The sequence below is a fragment of the Pseudophryne corroboree genome, chromosome 9 (assembly GCF_028390025.1).
Source record: "Pseudophryne corroboree isolate aPseCor3 chromosome 9, aPseCor3.hap2, whole genome shotgun sequence".
Classification (NCBI taxonomy): domain Eukaryota; kingdom Metazoa; phylum Chordata; class Amphibia; order Anura; family Myobatrachidae; genus Pseudophryne; species Pseudophryne corroboree.
In genome coordinates, this window is record NC_086452.1 from 447209218 (window position 1) to 447225641 (window position 16424).

General features: G+C 45.9%; 1 protein-coding gene across 1 annotated transcript in view; it reads right to left on the reverse strand.

Moving 5' to 3' along the window:
* Positions 1–16424, reverse strand: part of RAB7A (RAB7A, member RAS oncogene family) — a 48931-nt gene that overhangs the window by 18600 nt on the left and 13907 nt on the right. Inside the window, exons 2-3 of the mRNA XM_063941163.1 lie at positions 1965–2027; positions 602–728 (exon numbers count right to left, since the gene is read on the reverse strand). Coding sequence (XP_063797233.1) covers positions 602–728; positions 1965–2017 — 180 coding nt within the window. The 5' untranslated portion in view covers positions 2018–2027. The remainder of the gene's footprint in view (positions 1–601; positions 729–1964; positions 2028–16424) is intronic.

Consider the following 16424-nt stretch of genomic DNA (forward strand, 5'->3'; position numbering starts at 1 on the left):
ATAATAAAAGACTAATGCTGCTCCTCACCTCTATGACGGGAATTCAAGTGTGTTGCGCGCCAGAGGCCACTAGATGGAGCCTGACGTAGCAATTCAAGGGGTCGATTCAATTCACAGTTGAATAGCTCCCGGCGCTATTCAATACATCGCCAAGTGACACTCAATTGTCAGGAATTCTTCTCTCACCCTCGGGGGATGAGAGAAGAAATCCGACAAAAGTGCTGCCGCGCGGCCGGCGCAAGGCTGATTCTGTCGGGAATCAGCATCGTGGCGGGGAGTTAAGTCGAAGAATACCCGTTCTCCCGACAAATCAACCTGTTAAATCCGGGAGAACGGGCCTTCGCCGACTTAACTTGAGCTGAATTGAATAGCGCCGGTAGTTATCCAACTGTCGGTGAATTGAATCGACCCCCAAGTGTTGCTTTGTTCGGCTGCCGACATTACGGTTATGTTGTTCCGTCATTTTGACAGGCTGGTAACTAGTCACTTAATAAACACTACAATACAACATTTTTGTAGATGCGATTAGCTAGCAATTGTAATGAATGAGTTGCTACCACTGTTATACTGAAGCACTACATTAAATATGACTGTCTTGTACCTGCATTGTCACCAATCGGTCATCCACCATCACCTCCTTGGTCAGGAAATCCGCGCCGATCGTGGCCTTGTACTGGTTAGTAAACTTCTTATTAACATACTGGTTCATGAGAGAAGTTTTCCCAACTCTAGAACAATGAAGAACAGGCAGGCTGGTAAAGACTGACGTTCCGATATAATCGCTCACACAACCGATACTTCTTTTACAAGCTATCTAGGATGGTTTCAGGACCATTCGTTTTGAAACCAAAAGTTTAGTGAAAAGCAAACGTTCCGGCGCACCAGCACTAATCACCAGGGGACAGAGCGAGCAGCCTCCCAACTAGCTACCATGGAACAAAGCCTGGTGAGAACTGGGGATAGGTGTCAAAGCTTGGAGAGATAATGTACCAACCAATCAGCTCCTAACTGCCATGTTACAGGCTGTGTTTGAACAATGACAGTTATGAGCCGATTCGTTGGTAGTTTAGCTCTCTCCAAGCTTTGATACATATCCCCACACGTCTTATAAACCACCTCCCATCCAAGTTGACACTGGAGGGGTCACCACATCTAGCTCTGAAATTATCACTGCTTTCTAAAACCACCATATATGGACCTTTCCTTAGGAAAGGAGCAGAAGCCAGGACACGCACAATCATCTGCACAAAAACAGAATCAGTGTCCTAAATCTGACTTTACTCAAATTTAAATGAGCAGAAAATGGATCTTCGTTTAATCCAGTAATTGTCCTATTTCATACAGATATCAAGGAAGATCAAAGACAGACAAACATCGGTCAAAGCTGTAAAATTTGTGTTTTATAGTCCCGTAACATTCAGAAAATGAGAAATTAATAGCGCCACTGACAAACAGGAGCGACTGACATTTTTACTGACAATTTGTCATGTGCCGATCGTTTTCTTATAGAAAGATCCGAGTCGGAACCCCACAACACTAAATTCTAACGAGGTAATCTAGGTTGAGCTCAGGAAGGAAGTAATACAATAAAAATACTGAAAAAGAATGCCGTGCCCACAGAAGGGCGAGCTCGGCACACAGCGATGGCCGATCTGCTATCAGACACAATATAATATGCTGTAGCTTCTATTTCACCACCTGCCGTGCACACGAGCAGGGCACAGGAAGGGAGGGCGAGAACATCGCACACATAAAACGCAGCCTCTATAAACACACAGCGAGGAATCAACTAAACACGCCTTACTCAGCGGCACAGCAACGGCAGCATCCACCTTTCCCTCTAGATTATGTTATTGCAATGTCAACTGGTGCCAAGGATAATTATTCTTCCATATCTAGAGAGACTCCCCGTGTTAAGTCCCACAACATGAATAAGTCAAGAGAAGGGCCGCTACGCCACTTACCCAGAATCCCCCAGGATGATGACCTTGAGAAGCACTTTCTTTCTGGACGTCATCTTTCAAGATCTGCAATGGGAAGAAGAGCAAACGTTTCTGATAACCGCAGAGTGATACGGAAGATACAGAGACCTATATGATGCGTATAACATTAATAGAGACTAGTGTTGCGCACTGGGCGAGGGTCGGGTCGCAGTTGTGTGTCCGTGATAGGCGCAGTGACTGACGGGAATACATAATCATCACTGCATACTAGGACCCTGTGTTGTTCCAGATTGGGGGAAAACCCGTGCACCAACCCGCTATCTCAGTCTCTAATCCCCTTTTTGGTCCAAAATAAGCTTTGTGGGCAGACATTAAAAAGGAACAAAAAGTAAAAGTACAGTTATTTAATGCAGTACATGCTGCTCAGTCTGACGCGCCAAACCCACAAATCTTACACTGTACAGGTTACCAGTAACAGGAAATAACGCGATTATCTCCGATACATAAACCGGGGAACTTCAGTCACTAACACACAGGGGATTAAGAGTGGTGCTGCTTCACAGGACGATGGGGAGTGCCCACGTTCCCCACAAACCGCCATGTCACCTTAATATAGCCACCAATGCCCCAGCAATTTACTCCTCCATGGGGTAGGACGACAGGAGAAACCGGCCATTAAATCTGGGCCTTAATGCTCTATGCAGGGTTGTAGAATTGCATGTTTAAATGTATTTATATTTAAGATGTGTTTCAATGTTTTTTAAAAAGGCAAAAATGTTATTTATTCGGTATTTGAACCGAAGGGTCAGTCAGGAGGTGAATCAGCAGCAAGCGGTTCCAGGGCCGCTGGTAAGACCTGGTGGTGGCTGCAGCAAGATACCCACCAACTATGCAGTGGGTGGAGCCAGTAACAGGCAGTTACCGATGGTAAGAGGGAATCCCCTATTGGCCCAGGTCCTGTGAGACCCAATCCAAATCTGTGATTGCGTGGCGCAGGCAGTGAGGTGCATCTGGTCACATGTGCACTGTCTCAGGGCTGCTTGTCTAACAAAAGAACAGTCTGATGGAGATTACAGACGAGTGACTAAACATGTAGACAAATGCACCTCTGCCATCTAGCTAAGCAGCGCCACCCCAAATGCAGTGCAGAGCACTATCCCAAACCACGGACCACAGCACGCATCGCAGCCCCAAACCACAGCACGCATCACAGCCCAAAACGCAGGCTGTAAGTGCTACGGTATTATATAAGCCATACAAACTTATTGCTAGAGCTACACAATATGAAAAGCAGAACATAAAGGAGAAGTGATACATTGTATGGCAAAATATTTTTTTATATTTTCTTTACAGGTTTAACTGACTTGACAATTCTTTTTTTTTTCTTTTTTTTTTTTTTTACTTTCAAGTTTTCAAGCCGCTGTTTAAAGATGACAACTGCAACTCCTGGCAAAATTGAACTGGTTCAATTGGTTATGGTTTAATTTGGTTTCCTTGAAATGCACAGTGTCGGGGGGCACATGACTTTGCTAATCAGCATTTGTGTGTACGCAAGACTGCCCCCATGCACTCACTGGCTGATTCTCATGTCACTTATACCCCTTTCACACCGCAGCTATAACCCGGAAAATTGCCGTTTTTTTAAGCCTTCCAAAACGGTTCTAGCTGCGGTGTGAAAGGGCCACTTTGAATTTACTGGTTACAGATTACTGGTATTTTAAAACGGTTAAAAAGCCGGGTCCTACACGGTTCACACCCATTTCATTGTGCAATGTTAAAGGCTCAGAAACGGTATTTCCAAACCACAGAAGGTGATAGGCTGTCTCCATGCGTGATGTCACCAGGCAGAAGCAGGAAATAAACTGGAGGAAACACATGAGAGTAAAGAAGCATTTTATTATACAGAATACAGTTTAAAATGGCAAATGCTTAGGATCAGAGGGGATGAAGAAATTGCTAGACAAATCACTGGGACAGTGAAGGATGCAGTAATCTACAAAAACATGGTAAAGATGCTTGAAGCTGATGGGTTCCATCGTATGACTAGCCAAATTAATAATTAATTAATAATTATTAATAAATATTGGGGCCAGAAAAGTCCATTTAAATGACAACCACTGTTTTCTATGGGAGAAACGGGTTCAGTGTGAAATGTACCAACACGGTAATATACCAGTTACAACATGCGATGTGAAGGGGCTTTAACTGCTCAGACCCGTTTTAAGAACAGTTTAAAGAACCGTTTCAAAAGCAGGGTTTGCGATGTGAAAGCGGTATTAGAGATGCCAGCTACACACAGGGGATGCAATATTACCTCTACAGCTTGAAAACTGTACAAAGAGTTTTGACATTTAATAGATAAATATTTACAAAAATCTTTTTTTTTCTACAACGGGGGGAGAGGTTGGGGGAATGCCGGAACGCAGACTCAGCCGTTTCAGTGACAATGTACCTGATCTTAGTTACTATTAGTTGCTTGCCTGGGTCTGAATTATACAGTTTTCACGCCGCACAAATAACCCAGTATATTGCCGGGTCGACGCAGGTAGCTGTGCGCTGTAAAAGGGGTCAGTGACAAATTCCCGGGTCGCCTCGATCCAGAAACCTGTTCACACTGCACCTGACCCGGTACTCAACCCGGGAATAATCATTTATTCCTGGGTTGAATACCGGGTCAGGTGCAGTGTGAACAGGTTGCCGCGTCGAGGGACCCATTCACAGCAAAGGGAGAGGCAGCGCAGAGATGATGTCATCTCCCAGCGCCGCCTCCGCCCCCCGCTATGGCAACCCGACCCGGCATGGTGCCAACCAAGAAGGACCCATTTCCAATTCAAAGGTGGGGCCCGGCATGAGATGTGAAAGTGGTGTTAGAGCTATGGGGCTTATTTAATAAAGAGTGATATTTTATCACTTGTTACTAATTTTAAATGGTGCTCCAACCAATCAGCTCCTATCAGTCTTCAAACGTTAGGAGCTGGTTGGTTGGAGCACCATTTAAGATTGGTAACAAATGTTAACGAGGATATCACTCGTTATTAAATATTCCCCTTAGATTCCTGGAGACCACATAAGGTATATTTACATTGCAGGTAAGCTGTAAAAGGTCAGAGCCTTCCAAAGTCTAGAAACACTTGAATTTAAGAAGCTCCTTCAGCCGTTACACCTGCATTACTGGAATGTGCAACCGTACACGCTAGAGGGAGTTTCTACAAACAGCGGGGAAAGCAATTCTGCCACAAGATACGTTTTAAGAGAAATTGAGGACCTGGTAAAAGAATGACGACGTCAACCCTTATTCTGCCGCTACCAGATATTACATCTGCTGGGGATGTGACCATTACTCCTCTCAGGAGGACTAGTTGTAGAATAATACAATAGCAGAAGGTCAGGGTGCTGCCATCACGTGAAGTGCCCCTGCAGTCCAGCCGCGGTGGAAGGAGCAGTTCTGTGGATCAAGTTAATATTCCACGTCCAACGCCGTGGCCGTGGTAGCGCCTGCTGTGAGGTGATCAGTGCACAGACTATGAGTTTGCCAGGTAATTACTAGGCATAGCTAACATGTGAGGCATGAGGTACAGTCTCCTAGTGAGTGCATACGCTGCGTTCCCATAAGTGTTCATTAGGCCCACTCGAGATGACGTCACTGTGTACTGATAAGCAGTACAGTCAACAGTTCCTAGTTCGTGAATAGGATTCATTTCTGGGATCTATGGGCTGAACCAGGGAAGGGGCACAATGTCTGGGTGCCTAGGCACCACACCTGTATATAGGTGACCGGTGCATTCTGCCATGTCATTATGAATCCCAGTATGACCCTTTAATCCTCAATTTTAGAACTGTGGGAAAATGGATCAATAAACAGATTTTTTTTTTTTTACATTAACCAATTTCCTTAAATAACCTGGGTTCAAATCTATGCAAACAGGGAACAGGATTTAATAGCCATTCATATACATTAATGATACACGCAGACCTTCCCGCAGCTTAATGAGCTCGGCGGCTGAAAGCGCAGAGGACTGTGTGCAGCAGCAGCAGCTCCTTCCGGCCTCATCCCTCATCTTTGCAATGCTATGTGAGGGTCTAACACATTTTTTGCATTATTACGTTTTCAAAACCAACCCCCAGTACCCCCGTTCTTGGGAGAATACGCCAGTGAAATAAACGCCCGATGGGTGTATTCCGTCAGCGTGATTGAAGTTGCTGGGCCGTCACTATATTGGGCGGAAAAGTAATTTCTCTTTATTGATTTTCTTCCAGTAATAAGGAGTGTATTCCTCCAGCAGTTTGGCTGCATCTAGAAGACCGTAGCATCTACTGAGCATATATGACCAACTGTCTGTACTGTATTGCTCATTGTGTTCATTGTTACCCATCAATTACTTTATTATTTGTCTATTTCTGAGGCTTGGCAGCTCTCCCAGGGCACAGACCCCAAACTGGATTGTGATGGTTGGGGGGTGGGGAGGTTTGGTTTTATCACTCATTGTTAAATGAGCCCACTAATACAATCAGCTGGTAATTTATGAGGGCAACTGGCCAGCCATGTATAATGAATGGGCGATATTCAATGGTTATATCGCACCCCCAATCTCCCGTCAACAGGGACGCGAGACCGCGGGCCGATATTCAATTGATCTTTTATATCACACTGGTCACGCCAATAGAGGTCGGGTTTAGCCGCGTAAAGCGGCTTAACCCAACCAAAGTGCCGGTTGCGATAGCAAAAAGTGCCGTTTGGGTGCCAGCTGAAATGCAGATAGCGGCAACCATCGCGCCCGAATGGAGCTACAATTGAATAGCTCAGTTGGGCGCCATCTAGTGGCTGCTGGCGATAAAAAAATAATAATAGTATCTCGCCCTAGATCTGGTATGGCGAAGGAGATTTTTGCATTTTGCCTTCTTTCAGGCATTAACCTGAAAAGATCTCTTAAATCGCTAGAGTTTTGTTAGTGTGAAAACGCATTCAAATTTGCCTTTAAGCATTAGCAATAGAGAAAAAACAAAAGACTAATCTGCCGAGGCCGCCATATTGCAGTTTTTAGAGCCTTGACAATTAAACGACATCTGCCGGAGCAATCCAATTATTTTTGACGCCCATTAAAGATTGCGCCCAAATATACCTGGTTCAGCCACGTAAAGTCCTGGTTAGCGCTTCCAAACCGTGCCCAGACTTTTCGCTGATTTCTGTTCGTCCCCTCAGGAGGCTGTGAACAGGAGTCATGCTATTGCACCCATCACTAGGAACAATTGAATAGCTCCAATGAGTGCACAAAACTACAGCTGCTCAAAATAAAAAAAGGAGAAACAATTAAGTTTTACCCTAGGAACTTATTACGGTTCTTATTGAAATACGAGCTTTGTACATTAAATATAGAAACAATCACAATTTCACAAATACCCAATCACTAAAACCAGTAGTGAAAAACTTCCCTGTAGAAACATCAGCCGCTCTGCAAGGCTCCACAGGAAGCCATTCAAGCGAGAAGAAAAACATTCAGCTATACAACAAGGTTCAAGGTTTTAATACCTAGAAAGGCTGAACCTTTAAATAGGTCTCTACGAAATAGCTGTTCTCACTGGATCAACATTGATTTACAGTGTAATGAGTACACTGGAGGCACATTATGCAACAGTAACTACCAGATCCATTTAATGAAACCCAGCCGACCTCCTTGTTCCGCAACACTTCTCAGAAGAAATAAGAGAAGGGCAGAACATTAGGAAACAGTTTTCATACATGAGCTCTTACAACGAACGCAGGGAAGTGTCATTAAAGGGGACCAGGGTAGACAAATACACGTTACAGATCACATTGAATATATTGTGGCAAGTATCTAGCCAATAGGTTTAGTTCTAGACTGCGTAGGTCGCGTTCATCCATACGTCATAGCTCCCTTATCTCCCCAGGGTTAGCAGATAGCCGTTACATATGGCGGGAGCTGGAAGGATAGAGCACAACCCAGTCTGATGCTCTATTCAGAGCTGAGCTATAATCACCACTGGCTATAAGCCACACCCACTTTCCAGACAGCAAATTGGGGGGTATAGGGGCGCTACATTACAGGTATAACTCCCAGGTACAGGGACGCTACATTACAGGTATAACTCCCAGGTATAGGGGCGCTACATTACAGGTATAACTCCCAGGTATAGGGGCGCTACATTACAGGTATAACTCCCAGGTATAGGGGCGCTATATTACAGGTATAACTCCCAGGTACAGGGACGCTACATTACAGGTATAACTCCCAGGTACAGGGACGCTACATTACAGGTATAACTCCGGGGTACAGGGGCGCTACATTACAGGTATAACTCCCAGGTACAGGGGCGCTACATTACAGGTATAACTCCCAGGTATAGGGGCGCTATATTACAGGTATAACTCCCAGGTATAGGGGCGCTATATTACAGGTATAACTCCCAGGTACAGGGGCGCTACATTACAGGTATAACTCCCAGGTACAGGGGCGCTACATTACAGGTATAACTCCCAGGTATAGGGGCGCTACATTACAGGTATAACTCCCAGGTATAGGGGCGCTACATTACAGGTATAACTCCCAGGTACAGGGGCGCTATATTACAGGTATAACTCCCAGGTACAGGGGCGCTACATTACAGGTATAACTCCCAGGTACAGGGACGCTACATTACAGGTATAACTCCCAGGTATAGGGACGCTACATTACAGGTATAACTCCCAGGTACAGGGACGCTACATTACAGGTATAACTCCCAGGTACAGGGACGCTACATTACAGGTATAACTCCCAGGTATAGGGACGCTACATTACAGGTATAACTCCCAGGTATAGGGGCGCTACATTACAGGTATAACTCCCAGGTATAGGGGCGCTACATTACAGGTATAACTCCCAGGTACAGGGGCGCTATATTACAGGTATAACTCCCAGGTACAGGGGCGCTACATTACAGGTATAACTCCCAGGTACAGGGACGCTACATTACAGGTATAACTCCCAGGTATAGGGACGCTACATTACAGGTATAACTCCCAGGTACAGGGACGCTACATTACAGGTATAACTCCCAGGTACAGGGACGCTACATTACAGGTATAACTCCCAGGTATAGGGACGCTACATTACAGGTATAACTCCCAGGTATAAGGGCGCTACATTACAGGTATAACTCCCAGATATAGGGGTGCTACATTACAGGTATAACTCCCAGGTATAAGGGCGCTACATTACAGGTATAACTCCCAGGTATAGGGGGGCGCTATATTACAGGTATAACTCCCAGGTATAGGGGCGCTACATTACAGGTATAACTTCCAGGTATAGGGGGGCGCTATATTACAGGTATAACTCCCAGGTATAGGGGCGCTATATTACAGGTATAACTCCCAGGTATAGGGGCGCTACATTACAGGTATAACTCCCAGGTATAGGGGCGCTATATTACAGGTATAACTCCCAGGTATAGGGGGGCGCTATATTACAGCCCATCGATCCAAGAAGGTGCACAATGGTCAAATCAGAGTTGCTGGAAAAGAAAATCTAGAACATCTCTGTGCAGTGCACATCTCATTTTACTTTTGTACAAGTGAAACATGTAAGCATGATCCCAGTCACGGGTAGCAGTTGATTTACCAACGCACACAAGACAGTCAAAATGCAGACATTCATTATACCGACATGTTCAAACTGCAGACAGTCAGAATACCAACATTTGAAATACCAACATGCATTTTTAAGGAATTTTTGCCCAAAAACAGACTTGTTCATACTTCACCATCCCAGTAGACCTGGAGGGTGAATATAATAGTGTGCCCGAAGCCACAAGAGGGGACACGGTACACTTACACGGTGTCCATGTCGACCTATGCCCACACTGACAAAAAAGAAACCGAAAAACTCACGTAGGTATTTCAAGTGTCTGTATGATGACTATGGCGGCATTTTTTAACATGTCGGCATAATAAATGTCGGAAAATGGCTGTCGGGATTGTGTCTGTCAGTACTGTGTCCGTCGGTAAATCATACTGAACAGTCACTGACAAGCCATAAGGTATTGAGCTCCGGCAGCATCCACCCAGAAAGATTTGGAGTGAAGCCTTCCACGTGTGGTCCAATCACCAGACTGATGTGCCCATGAAGGAACGCTCAGCTCTGCAATAACAGGTGACTACGTAATACAGGAAGACACGACGGAGGAATGTGAACAGACACCGCCTCATTGCGTCACCGCTCAATCCCAACGGACACGTGCTGCTGACTCAGTGTCGTCAAAATAGGGCAGAAAATGACCTTTACTCTGATCTGAGCCTCACACACAAGTGTTCTGGTTACACGCACGGTATATGTCCTCATACTGTACTTATATGTCTACCTCCAAATACTCCACTTCTCGGAACAGGGGCCCGCTATACGGACACTAATCTCCACTGCACAGTTATTTATATAGCGCACACATATTCCGCAGCGCTTTACAGAGAATATTTGCCCATTCACATCAGTCCCTGCCCCAGTGGAGCTTACAATCTATATTCCCTACCACATGTACACATTCAAGCTGGTTAATTGTATTGGGAGACAATTAACCTACCAGTATATTTTTGGATTGTGGGAGGAAACTGGGGCACCCAGAGGAAACCCACGGATGTACGGGGAGAATATACAAACTCCACACAGTTAGGGCCATGGTGGGAATCGAACCCATGATCTCACTGCTGTGAGGCAGTAATGCTAACCATTACACCATCCGTGCTGCACTACTAAACTCTAAGGGGGACAATATCTTTGCAACATATCCTAGTGTTCACTCTAGGCTGTCTTACCAGGGCGCTGCTCCCTGCCCGTTTTTTAGCAGGCAAAACCCACCCTGCCCCTTTTGCGGCGCCCTGCTAGAACAGCCACCCGCTTCCTGCCCTCCCAGCGTGTAAAGATGCTGTGCGCATGAGCGCGGCATCCATTCACGCATTGGGAGAGAGCTGGGGGAAGTCCAGCACCTACGGAGGTGCTGGGCACGCCCCCAAAAGTGACGTCTCCGCCCACAGAAGCTCTCTTATAGTAGCGTCTGTGGGCCGCACCGCCCACTAAAATGACGTAGGCATGGCCACGCCCCCTAATTTGCGTGGCTGCGCGCGCACATATGCCCCCGGAGTCCAGCGCCATGCCCCTTTTCACTGCTAGAGTGAACACTAATATCCCCAACCCCCCCCCCCGAGACACTTCTGTGATGTTCCGCTGCACACATTTGTTAATCCTCTTGTTCATGCTAAGGGGTAAAAGGTAAAATTGTGATGTTACTCCTCATGAAGTACCTCAGCCCATCCGCTCCGAACGCACCTTGCTACCAGCACATAGAATTCAATTAATCCTGAAAACACTAAGCTGTCACACAATAACCGAGACCGTAATATAGCGCATCTTAAAATGGAAATAAAGCCAGATTAATGATAAATACCACCAAGGGCTGCACGTATATACTCATTGGGAATTATTTAGCACCAAAAAACAGTCCAATAAATAGAAATCAATACATTCCTTGAAATAATTAACATACAAAACCCCCCCCATCCATATTGCAAAAATCCTCTTATAGATAAAGTTGTGTCGTTACTATGGGTAACGGCACCTCTCCTTCTCACCAGTTCATAACCCTCAATGTACTCAGAAGCATCAAATGGATTTGAAGAGCAGCTGAAAATAACACTGGGCTTCTCAACCCACGATATAAACGGATAACGATCATTTGAGGGGAAAGCGGCGTAGGAAGGAAATCACTATACTTTTCTTTTTAGGTAATTCGCTGAAACCCCCCCACAAAGTAACACCGATACAACAGACTAGCAACTCATATGCAGATGTACAAGTCTAATAAATAGCAATAAAAGAGTAATCAGAGATCAGGATCCAATTCACTGTACACAAGGGTTGGATTCTGTATATAGGAGCCCTATAAATGTGGCTTAAGCAGGATGAATGAAACATTGCATCTAGTATAAGTAGATAATGCAGCTGAATGGAAACGGAGGTCTGCTGAGGCGTCCCCACACACACACAAGTGCTCTAGCAGCTGTATTACACTGGGATACAGCGGGAATTCAACACAGTGATGGACCCGATATGTCAATCCAGAACAGCACGACAAGCTTTGCCTATCACCCCGCAGAGGTGCGCAGTACACCATAACGGTCTGATATGCTCAGCGGTACAACACCAGTAATTGAATTCCACACATATGGAATGCATCAGAGCTCAGAGCCTTCCGTTATCATCAGGTACCATCCAGTATTTACCTCCACACATCCTGCACAGGACAGGAAGCGCAGGTCTTACGGGCCCTACACACTGGGCCATACCAGTGAAAGACAGCCCCGCGCACGTTCATCGCTGGTGTCGGCTTGTTTAAACATGCAGGCCAAAATGAACAATCTCGCCCATATTATCATGCATTGCTATGGAGCCGGGTGACAGGGGGGAGTGAAGAGACTTCACTCTCCCAGTCACACCCCCCCACCCGGGTCGCCCATCTGACGACGGGCAGCTCGGCGGCGGGTCGCTAGGTGTGTAGGGCCCGTAACTTTGGAACCAGATATTAGATTTGTGATTGACATTCCTAACGCGATCACAGGTTCTCTCTTGCCATTAAGATCAGGTCAATGAAAATATATCAATACTATGATAGATATTATATGGATCCAGTAGGATATACTGGCAAGCGAGTCCCCTTGCAGTGGAAATAGCCCTGTTTGGTGGGTTTCCGGTTAGTGGCGAGAGAGAGAGAGAGAGAGAGAGAGAGAGAGAGAGAGAGAGAGAGAGAGAGAGAGAGAGAGAGAGAGAGAGAGAGAGAGAGAGAGAGAGAGAGAGAGAGAGAGAGAGAGAGAGAGAGAGAGAGAGAGAGAGAGAGAGATCTGTAATGTTCATTCCCACTTTGTAAATGCTGATACGCGTCCTGCCCGTTATGAGACTGCATACTTGCACCCAGCACTTCTGGGGAGGACGCAAGCCATACAGACACAGTGGCTAGGTGCCACCATGGACCACCAGCAGAGCAGAGAGTCAGGTGCCTGGCTGCAGCCCACACACCACACACAGAGCAGGACTCCTGCCCAGTGACACCAGTAGCCCACCCCCAGTCACCCAGACTCGCAGCCTCCGACACTCCTGGGGAACGCAACTGATTGGCGAACCATGAATAGCCCACTGAGGTGGCGAGAGCCTGGCGGCACATAGCAAGTCGCTGCGTTACCAATCCGAGCACGGTAGTTTAAATGAAAATAGTTAAAATCCTGCAGTGAACATTTTCCCTAAGGCCTCTACCAACCATAACCCAAATATGCACATGCTGGGACTCCAATAAAGGAATCTCCACCCCTGTCCTAGTACCAACGCATAGTCCATGAACCCCAGGACGTAGGCCAGAACCCCACAGTACTCCCACAGTCTCAGTTATTTCTCTTTGATCCTTATAATTCATAAGCAAACTGGACAAGACACCACTGCATCATCACTAGAAGAAGCTGGTTCTCCATAGACACAACCACCACTTCCCCCATTGTCCACACTGGTTTCACTTCATCTACATGTTCGTCATTGTCCCTGGCAATCAGTTGCTGGAGAGGCAGCTAATGGCTATTTATACCCATAAGCAATAGAGTGCCCGGGTTGTGTAATGGCTGCGACCACAGCAGCTTCTGATCAGTAAACGTTATTGCGCAGGTTACAGCGAAGCAGGACTTTAACGGGTACGTTTTGCAGGATGAGCCAATAATCACGGTTGTGATAGGACAGACCCCTAAAGAATGAATGTGATGCCTTTTAATATTCGTTCAGCCAACTCGTACTGTGTAAGAGTGAAGGCACTGGATAATCACACTGAAAGGTGAAACATGGCCTGCCTCCGTTAAATGCAGGGCTCGGATGCACTTGAAGTGAAAGGAGGAAATCTTGCCGTGCGTTATACACCCCTGTGATGTGAAACAAACAACCTTTCACGGTTCCACCAGGAAGACAGGTGTAAAAGCAAAACCGCCCAGGACCTCTAACATCATTAAGTAAAAACGAATGTGAAAGTAAAATGGAAAACTATTGTTCTGATGCCTCTAATGGTCCGAGCTGCTCCTCCGAATACAACCCCAGCAGGATGGCCAGAGCCGGAAAGGTCCTCACATCTTGATGATCCCTTCTTACAAAACGCCCGAAGAAACCAGAATAAGTTACAACAGGAAGATTCCCATAATGATGCACAAGGTGATGCGCCCCATTGTGCAGCGCCAATTAAACGGTTATAAACCCCAAAATAACCAGCCTTGGGGGCAGATGTACTAAGCCTTGAGAAAGATAAAGTGGTCGGAAAGAAAGTACCAGCCAATCAGCTCCTGTATGTTACAGGCTGTGTTTGAAAAATGACAGTTAGAAGCTGATTTGTACTTTGGAGGAGGTGTACTAAGCAGTGAAAAGAGTGGAGAAGTTGCCTATGGCAACCAATCAGCTGCTCTGTATGATTTTATAGCATGCAAATTATAAATGTTACTTCAATGCTGATTGGTTGCCATAGGCAACTTCTCCACTGGCTCACTTCTCCACTCTTTTCACTGCTTAGTACATCTCCCCAAAGGACCAATCAGCTCCTAGCTGCCATGTTATAAGCTGCGTTTGAAAAATGACAGTTAGGAGCTGACTGGTTGGTACTTTCTCTCCCCACTTCATCTCTCCCCAAGAGGCAGATGTATTATACTCTCACAATAAAATGCTTCCTGCTTCTCATTACTGAGGTGAAGCAGCAGCACCCAGATGTATGAACAGCTCGGATGCTGAAGCGGAGGAAGTTGAAATTCCCACCTCCGACGAACACTGCCTGTGCCCCACAGCGCATCTGTCTAGTGCGGATGCGATGCGTCTCCCTGCCAGGCCGGCTCCAGGGCCCATGTGCGAGATCTGGCATGCAGCCCCGGCACCCACCACAGCCAGGGACAGCGCACCACATCTACTCACCCAGTGGCAGCAGGCTGTCTTAGCAGGACACATTTTGTCCTTTAAAAAAATAAAATCTGGCAGGGCGCAGCACCCTGCTGAAACAGCCTAGCGTGAAGATTACAAGGATGCCCACATGTTTGGGGCTGAATCATGGTTAGGGTACCATATCTGATCGTACAATACCAGAAGTGTCCATTTTGCTAGACATTTCTTCATAGCCTCTTGAGGTGGCGAGTAGAAAGGAGTAAATCTGTGGTTTGGGTGCCCAAACTACCATTTTAACGCCCTAACCAGGACCTTAGACAGGCTTAGCCACTTTATGCCATTGCTTTTGGCCGAGATAAGCCTGATAATAAATGGGCACCAGAATTGAATCACTCCATCAGACATTTAACTGCTACCTTGACGCAGCTTGTGCCAATACTGCAGGAGGAGACATGTGTAAATACACGCTTGTGTAATATGCTGCTGTGTTCATGGATGCAGCATCTGACCATCTGCGAGAACAATCGTCATCCAAGTGACCCTCAGCACAGGTCGACAAACACTGGAGAGGATGTAATGCGTCCATCTTTAAATTCCTATAGTATTCATTCTAGCACCCTGCACCTTTCAAATCCCATTCCATTCCTCTTTCCTGCTTGGTTAGTCACATTCTGCTGTGGTGCTTCTAGCACAGTCTGGTCTGTATCTCAGTGCATTCTATAAAACCTAATCACTAATTCACGTGGGCATTTTAACCCAGAAACACTGCAATAAGATATTCTTTAGAAAATCTGTAACCTAAGCGACAGGTCATGTAAGATAAAGCAGATTGCGGCCATTTTATGCGTCAGCACAATGGCATATTGTTTAGCGCAGTCGCCTCGCAGCATTGCAATCATGAGTTTAATTCCTGACCAGTGCATTTTTGTAGAGTTTGTGTGATCTCTCCACGTTTGTGCAAGTTTCCTCTTGCACTACAAAAACACACATGCAGGTTAATTGGCTCCTGACAAAAATAAACCCGAGGTATGTGAGCGGCCTTGTGATAGCAAATATAGATTGTAAGCTCCGCTGGTTCAGGGGCTGCAGTAGATTAAATGTTCTCCATGTAGCACTGCATAATGTTTGCGCTACATAAATAGATGTAAATAAAATTAATTCAATCTTGTAAATCCAAGTCCTTTCTACTGTGTATGTACATGCCGTCTTCTTATACTGATCGGATCATTTCCGCACTGTAACGCTTTACATGAAACAAGAAAAAACGAACTACAATACACAGAGCGTCAGTGGGTCTTCCCCGATTGTGTATCCAGAAGGGTTAACTGCTGTAGCTATGCTGCCCAAAACCCCAAGACCTTATTACATGGAGAATCATGTGGATCATCAGCTGCTTGAGTCACAAGGGAGGGGACAGCACGTGTGAACAAAGGGCCTGTAACATACAACTACAAACCTTAGCACACATCCAGGGAAACCCCACACTACATCAGATTACAGCAGGCTGAACGCAACCACGATTTCTATAGGATTACATAACAGGCTG